This window comes from Ursus maritimus, unplaced genomic scaffold (genome assembly GCF_017311325.1).
Source record: "Ursus maritimus isolate PB19 unplaced genomic scaffold, ASM1731132v1 scaffold_19, whole genome shotgun sequence".
Lineage (NCBI taxonomy): Eukaryota > Metazoa > Chordata > Mammalia > Carnivora > Ursidae > Ursus > Ursus maritimus.
In genome coordinates this window covers 47027366-47035490 of record NW_024424341.1, presented here as the reverse complement: position 1 = coordinate 47035490, position 8125 = coordinate 47027366, and the positions used below count along the sequence as shown (strand labels likewise).

The following is an 8125-nucleotide window of genomic DNA, read 5'->3' as shown; positions in this document are numbered from 1 at the left end:
TCTAGTATCAGTTCATATGAAATAAAATGAACTTTTGAAAGGAAATGCAGGATTCGATTTTCTCATTTTAGGGAGGCACTTTGTGATCTGATGAAGTTACTGAGTCCCAATTCTGTACAGTTAAGAAAAAAGCCTCCATAACATGGGAAAGCATAAACCAGAAAGCATGTAATATCTGTCTCCAGTGTTCCCAGATTTCTACACCAAACCCCAATATGTCCACCATGACGGTGACACACATCTCAGACGAGGCAAAACAGAACTTACAAAGGGCATACCACTGACATCCTCAGAAATAGATTTCCCAGGGCCCTCACAGCAATGGAGCAGCTCTCAGATTATGGAGGCCTCCCACTGCAAGGAGAGTCTCCCGCCTTCCCTGTACATGTGATGGACCACCAGTGGAGCTGAAGGAGAATTCTTAGAGAATGTAAGAGCTTGATAATCTTGGAGAGCAGATGTCCCTCAGTGAGAGGGAGAGCAACAACACCAGGCTTCTCAAACTAATTTCCATTCAAGGAAACCTACTCAAACCACACAGTTTAAGGTCTACCTTCCTCCTTCAGACTTGGACCTCCCCTCCTCCATCTGCCTCATTCAGTCCCACCTACCCGGATGGAAGGCTATGGTCTCCTTTCTTGTCACATCCCAGAGCTGCTTCTCTTGCTCCAAAAAGGAGACCTGGTCTGGCTTTGACACAATGAGACCTGTTTAAGAGAAAAAAGGAAAATGAGTATTGCTGGAGATTCTTTTTTTTTTTTTTAAGATTTTATTTATTTGACAGAGAGAGAGACAGCCAGCAAGAGGGAACACAGGCAGGGGGAGTGGGAGAGGAAGAAGCAGGCTCCCAGAGGAGGAGCCTGATATGGGGCTCAGTCCCAGGACTCTGGGATCACGGAGCCCAAGGCAGACGCTTAATGACTGAGCCACCCAGGCGCCCCTGGAGATACTTTCAATCACAGTTGTGCTCAGTAGAAGAGAGAGCACTGTAGAATCTAGAAAATGGTCATGTGCTGTTGCCCAAAAGCTCCTTTACAATAGGAAGGAGGGATTTCCAATGTTCACATCCTGAGCTCCACTTCCAAGATTAGATATAATAATGAGTGGAAATTTCAGTTTAAGATGTGGGCAGTCCCATGCTATGGCACTCAGTGTTTAGAACTGCCACTGATCTCCGGAAGTGATGCTGTTCCCTTCAGGAAGGGGAAGCTAAAGCTGGAAAGGAAACATCATGAAGATGTTTCTCTGCATCTACAAACCCTACTTATTTCCCTTTCTGCCTGGATCTGAATTCCAGTCGCTCAAAGAGGAATCATCCAAGAGACAGTCTTCACAGGAGGAACGAAACCCCGAGTGTGGCTTGGGAAATCTGGAAGGAGTCATCCTCACCCAAGAACAGGAGGTGTCCGTAGTTCTCCAGCATCACGTCCCTGTACAGTTCCCGCTGCGTGTGGCTCAGGCATCGCCACTCCTCCTGGGAGAATTCTATGGCCACGTCCTTAAATGTCAGCAGTCCCTGCAAGACATACCACCGTCACCAAGTGGCCACTGGCAGAGTTCACAATGGTCCCTAAGATAATAGAAGGAGTTAATGTCACCAGCTAGACCCATGACCTGACCTTCTCTGCTTACCTGATTGTACCCTCAGACCTTTGTCCCACATTTCACTTAACCTCTTGTTTCCACCTTATCTTCAGTTCATTCAAAACCCCCCATGGGCAGAGTCTCCCTCAAGGGAAACAGAAACTACAACAAAGGGTACTGACTGCCCTGTGGAAGAGCTTGGGCTGGCCCAGCTCGAGCTTAACCCCCAATGACACCTATGCAGAAGGATCACGGAGTAACCCACAGAGTGACTTACAGTTCCCTTTATCTCATTATAATATTAAAATCTCACCCCAAGGAGGAGCACAAAGCTCATTTACACAACATACAAAGCATGGAGAGAAGTGTTTTCTGGAGGCACTGGTGTCACCTTATGCCCAGCTCTACATAGGATAAGGCGCCACTTTCTGAATAGCCACCCTAACCCCAAATAACAGGAAATCATTCCCCCTTGCTCTAGGAGTCTCTATGTTGCAAGTTATTCCCCGTGGTCTCTCTTTTTTTTTTCTCTTGCAAATTGAGTTTCCATTCCATGACAAGCCCCCTGGTGTGGTTTCTATCCGTGCCTCACCAAGCACTGAACTCATGTTAGTTCAGTTCTGTTAGGACACCTGGTTCTGCCTTCGGAGAATAGCCTCCATTGTACAGGAAGATAATAATTAACCCAGTAATGTGCTCTAATATCGTCTCTGACTTTGAGGGAAGAGCATGGCATATGAGCCACAAAACCAGCGTAAATACTGTGTGTTTATCCAAAATAACTTGTCAAACGAAGGCATCAACACAGGCACACACATTACTGAGACCTGTGTTAATGTCATACGGTCTAAGTCGTGTCTGCTTCTCAGGCGGGAAGTTTAGTGCATTACAAATGCAGTTATCCGATTCTAATGTGAATTAGAATTTCAAAACTGTGCTTTGGAGATGTTGTGAAAATGCAGATTCTGTTCAGGAGTCCTGGGGTGGGATGGGAGCCTGGATTTCTAAGGAGGCAGGAGCCTATGGGCTAAGGGATACATTTTTTTATACGAAAGCGGTCGAACTCCAAGGCATGAATTCTTGGAGGATTTGGAACTGAAATGCTTTCTTTAAAATTGTTTTTTATGTTTTTATTTGAGAGAGAGAGACAGAGAGTGAGGGAGAGCTGGGGGGGGGGTGCTTGCAGAGTGAGAAGGATAAGCAGACTTCCCCCTGAGCAGGGAGCCCAACACAGGGCTCCAGCCCAGGACCCTGGGATCATGACACAACCCAAAGGCTGACACTTAACCCACTGAACCACCCAGGTGCTCCCTGAATGGGTTTTATAGCCATTATAGATTCTACTGGAATAGCAGAAAGCCACCAACAATCCTTTCTCAGCATTTCCTAGTTACTGGAGAGTGTCTAATATTGTTCATAAATTAATGGAAAATGGATGATAATAATCTTAGAGAAAGAACGCATTATGCTTCTCCTTTTATTGGAATAGGTTGTCAAACACCCAATAAGATGGTTGGATCAGGTTTTCACCCAGGTTATCTGACCTAGAGTCAATCTAAAATGTGGCTACTCTAAGGGGAGGAGAAAGCTTGCCTTTTGGCTGGAAGTGAGTACCCTGGCTGGGATGGTAATAAGACCCAGAAACTTGATGCCCTCTCTTTACTGCTGTCCTTATACAAAGCCCTCTGTCTTGGGCACGGGACAGCCACTTAAGTGACTAGCACGGCTGCCAATCTTAAGACTCCCGTGTGAGGTTTCCTCCTGATGGGTCTAATAGGATCCCCTCCACATCTCTGGTCTAGCTGCTTCTGGCCACGGGACCACCCCTCAGAGCCAGCCAAAACCAGTCCCCAATGGAATTATAACCCAACCGGGGACCGTTTCCTAGGGAAGTTGGCTGTAAGGACTACGCAGGTTGGAATGTTGCTTAGACTGTGATGGATTTAAATCTTCACTGCTTTCCATCAATATCCTCTACTAACTACTTAAATTACGAAATTGGGTAATTCCCACTTGTAAAGCTTTTCTAGGGTTTTCCATGGGTTAAAAGAGTGGGTTCTTCAAGGCAAGGGAAGGTATGACCTTCTATGGCATGACCTTCAAGGCAAGGTAAAATACCTTCAGGGCAGGTAAAATAAGGCGTGATCTTCATGGCCCGACCTTCAAGGCGCAGTATTTTGGTCCATATGCCAGGCACCCATCTGCAGCCTGGGATGCAATGGGGAGGCGTCGGGACGCCAGCATCCCTCCACGGGGGCCTTTATTGGCAGCAGCGGTCACAGCAATTTTAGTCGGGGGATGCCTCAGGTCACTTTGACTCCAGGAACCTGACATATCCTGCGTGGGAAGCCACCTGGGAGTCCAGGGGTGGATTTTCTTGGTAATGGACCTTCTCTGTTCTTCAGTTTCCAAGGACTCTCCCTTGGGGTGCCTTTTAACCCACTTGAAACAATTTGCATTGCAAAACTTAGGAAAGGACTGAGCTCCTGTTACACTGCTTGGCTTCGGTGGGATCGATCAGATCTCCTCTGCAGGAAACAGGGCAAATGGACCTAGGGTACCTTCACTGCTCGTACCTAAGCCTTTGTTGCTCTACACCAGGACCCCAACCTAAGGGCCTCTTGCAGAATGTGTTTGCCCAAATGCGTCAGCTAGTAAACGCTCTCCTGACATATTGGATGATAATTACATAAATGGCCTTCAGCTGAGTAGTCCCACGTTAGCAAAGCCCCGTCAGCAAACACGTCTGCCCCCGAAGCAGAATGAATAGCGCCCACTTGTGCTTTGCAATTGGCAAAAGCCCTAAAAAATATTTATACTGACTCCAAATTCGCCTTTCTAGTCTTACACTCCCATGGAGCAATTGGAAGAAGAGAGAACTGTTATCAAGCCATAACTCCCCAGTCAAATATGGGCCTGAACTTATTGCACATTCAAAGAATGGCCCTCCGAAACCGAGTAGCCCTTGAAACCCTGACCACAGTTCAAGGAGGCCCGGTGTTACATGACTGGCTCCTGGCCGGGGCCCAATGGCTACGTGGCTCTAACTAGTCCATAGCTTCCCCCGGGCTGGATAGGCCGCTGTACTCGGGGTTTTGCCTGGATGCACAGATGCATTATTAAAACCACTTCCAACCCAGCCAAACTTCCAAATTTAAAACCATGGTGGACACGTTCTGTGTCTCATTGGTATAACCACCTAGCATCCAGCTTTGTTCCCTCTTTGAGACTGGAGCGTGTTGTCTGACACACGGAAACTCTTACGTACGTGGTCAAAGCCCTAAATGACACTCAAACTAGCATTTCTCGATTCAATACTAAAGTAACACGAATGCGTGAAGCCCTTCTACAAAATAGAACGGCATTAGAGTTTTGACTGCTGCACGAGGTCGAACTTGCACCGTTACAAAGACAGAACGCTGTGTGTACGTTCCAGATCCTCACAAAAATATTTCTGGGTTTCTAACAGACATGCACGCTCAAACTGGTGCTTGAAAGCATCCCTCCCTTTCCTTTCACGATGGGCTAACCTCCTGGACTGGGGAAGGGTTTGCATCCACTACCGAAGGACTCTTAATTGGGCTTCTCTTTCTTTTTGTTATTCTAATCTTTTGTTGTTTTCTCCAAGGCTCCCTTCCTAGTGTCAGGACTCCTTCACTGGCTTCCAGCTGGCACATGATCCCTTCTACCCAGGGAGGTTCAGGAATGTTGTCGGCGCTGGATTCAGCTGCCTCTCCTTTCGTAACTCCCCTGTGTGTTCCCCAGCTGACCAAAGTTGACCCACAGGTAGGGACATCTCTATGCCCCTATTCAGCAGGAAGCAGTTACAGAAGATGAGACCTTCCACCTTCAACAATCTTAAAGATTTAAGGGTCAGAATTATTCAGGGGGGAAATGATGAGGGAGCAGAAGCCTAGCTGAGGACAAAGCAGAAGCTGACACCTCACAACCCCCCCGCCCATGGGATATGTGACATTCCGCAGGCAGTCCTGGCTGCCCTGAAGAAGCAAATGGTTAACAGATAGAGATCACAGTCCTGCAGGACAGGGTCTTCCTCAGTTTACAAACATCCTAGTGATTTACAAGGAGGAGGCTTTCTTACCAATAGCCTACCTTCCAGAGACCCGTAACTCAGTTTCCTGAAGCCCCAACGTCACCCTCCCCTCCATAAAACTGAGGGAGGCTGAGGCAGAAGGAAATGTAAATACAATTGAATTTATTTTAAACCTATAGCCCGTGGATAAGGACGTGTGATAGGAGGAACAGAACATTCCTCCAGGAAGCTCCCAACTATCTTACTGTTAATGCCTTACCAGAAGGAAAAACAACCTTAACTTACAAATAGCAAAGCCTCTGGTGTCCTGTGTGTCTTATCACATGAAATTTCTTTCAAAACCTCCCTTTTTCCTTACCTCCCCCAACCCCCTAGTATATAATCAGCCACTTCTCACCGTCAGGTGCAGCAGCTCGTTCTGCCCACGGGTCCTGTCCCCCTGCTTTCATAAACCACCGTTTTTGCACCAAAGACGTCTCTAGAATTCTTCCTTGGTTGCTGGCTCCGGACTCCACCCCACTGACCCTCACCGATATAAACTACATCACTAGGACCCCGAGATCAGGACCCGTTCTGAAATCAAGAGTCTGATGCTTAACCCAGTGAGCCACCCAGGCGTCCCCTAGTACATTTTAAAGAGAGTATCTTTTTCACATTCTAAAGAACAAGACTCACTCCCTGCTTTCCCCCCCAGAACTGAGTTATTCTGAACTTCCTATCCATAGTGTTTATTTGTGCATTTTCTCATTCCTGGGCTACACGGAGCTGTTCAAGCTTCCAGATGGGACCTAAGTGAGTAATGTTTTCCCTCCCTGATATCCCAGGACCAGACCTCGTCAGCAAAACGAATCTTGGACCCAACACCTTCCCCTCTGGATCTGCCACCAAAGGAATATTTTCCATCGTTGCAAACTTTCATTCAAAGTGACAACTGTTGACAGCCTACTGGAACCCAGGTTGGAGAGAAGGGAGAAGGCTCTGGGATACAGGGGAGAAGTGTTCTGAAGACCTAGCCTTCACTATCATTTTTGAAAAGCTTTTAAAAATAGGTGAAAACATAAGGGAGAAACATCAGAACTAGAGGAAATATTTGCAATTTTTAAATGCAAGGAATTTCAGGAGAAAAGCATGACAGCCTCTCCTGGGACACCAGGCTTACCTGAGAACTGGCCATTCTTTCACCTCGTCCTCTGGATTGCCTTCTCACAAATTTTTGTGGAGAAATCACAGTTGCATCACAAGAAAAAAGCCCTTAAAGCCCCCAACAGAACCTCTTCACCTGTAAACTGTTCGCCTGAGAGCAGAACCCTGAAACGCAGAGAAGTCCCGACTTCTCAGTCCTTTGTCTCAGGAGCTATTCAGAAACTGTGAGCTCGCATTTTAAGATGAATCCCTGACTTTTCCTTCTCTCCTTTCAGGGGGGTCTCCGCTCGGAGAGACGCCCACAAATTCAGCTACAGCACAGGAACTATGTGCTGCGTGGACCTGACCCTCCCAGACTCACAGAGCAGAGACCCTATTACCTCTCCTTGAGCCACAGCCTGCTCTCAGCTCTCATACAATCACCAGAAGCCCTCGTGCTTCCCCAGGCCTCACTAAGAACCACTTGGAGCCCTTCATTAACACAACACTGCTGTTTTCGCCCAAACCAATCAACAGAACCTGAGGGGGAGCCCGCCAGACAGGATCCTTTTTGAAACTCCACACGTGACCCTACTGGGAAGCATTTGGGGAGCTGACCAGGCAAAGCACGGTAACCGAGGCTACGACTCTTATCCTGGTTTATATCCATGTCTTCTCCACTGAGAATTTCTGGAGACTGACACATTCTCCCTCTTTCTGCTACAGGGAGGGAGACACCTTACAAATGAAGTTTTCCCTTATAAATGCAAATGTCTGTTTCAAAAGGAAACAAATTCTGGGTTTCAGAGCTTTTCCATTATCTGCCCTCTCTTTAAAATAACCAGCCTAAGATCATCCTTAGGCCCAAAAGACATGTTTTAGGTGACAAAATGCTCCCCTTCGGTATGTAAATATTTATTTTCATAAGTAACTGCCACACATTTTTCAAAGTGTACTGTTCACTCTCTCATCAGTAATATATGAGAATTCTAATTCCTCAGCATTCTCCCTGAAATTTGGTGTTTTATCCTTTTTCATTATTTTACCCATTCTAGAAAAGAGTGATTTCTCCCTAAAATATGAAGCGATCTTCCTACAGTTGTCCTGGTGACTGAACTGGAAACCACTTAAAAGCATCAAGCTGAGCAAAAATCAAAACAGCTGACTTAACGCTTCAGCGAGACTCCATTTCAAACGAAGTCACCTTTCTTCTCTCTCCTGCAAAGCTCTCCTCCCTTGTCAGCGCTTTGCTTCCGGAACCCGGTTCCAGCCTGAGAACGTGAGGAACAGGGCGGGCAGCACAGACACAGTTCCTGTGCAAACCGGCCAGATCCTGTATTTCCCCGCAAACCCCAGCCCCTGGCT

At 47.0% G+C, this 8125-nt stretch overlaps 1 protein-coding gene across 1 annotated transcript; it reads right to left on the bottom strand.

Moving 5' to 3' along the window:
- Window positions 1-597: 597 nt before the first annotated feature.
- LOC103672918 (putative protein ZNF720) lies at window positions 598-3918 on the bottom strand. Its single transcript, XM_040634402.1, has 3 exons — window positions 3745-3918; window positions 1390-1516; window positions 598-707 (listed from the first exon to the last, which is right to left on the bottom strand). Exons 1-3 carry the CDS (start codon window positions 3916-3918, stop codon window positions 598-600), a joined length of 411 nt encoding a protein of 136 aa, XP_040490336.1.
- Between the last annotated feature and the right edge of the window lie 4207 nt (window positions 3919-8125).

Excerpts from the sequence above, each read along its gene's own strand:
- LOC103672918 (XM_040634402.1), bottom strand. The coding sequence starts at position 3,918 with ATGTCAGGTTCCTGGAGTCAAAGTGACCTGAGGCATCCCCCGACTAAA. Across the intron at positions 1,517-3,744 it reads CAAAATACTGCGCCTTGAAG|GGACTGCTGACATTTAAGGA; the intron begins GTCGGGCCATGA and ends TATGTCTTGCAG. Across the intron at positions 708-1,389 it reads CGGACACCTCCTGTTCTTGG|GTCTCATTGTGTCAAAGCCA; the intron begins GTGAGGATGACT and ends TCTCTTAAACAG.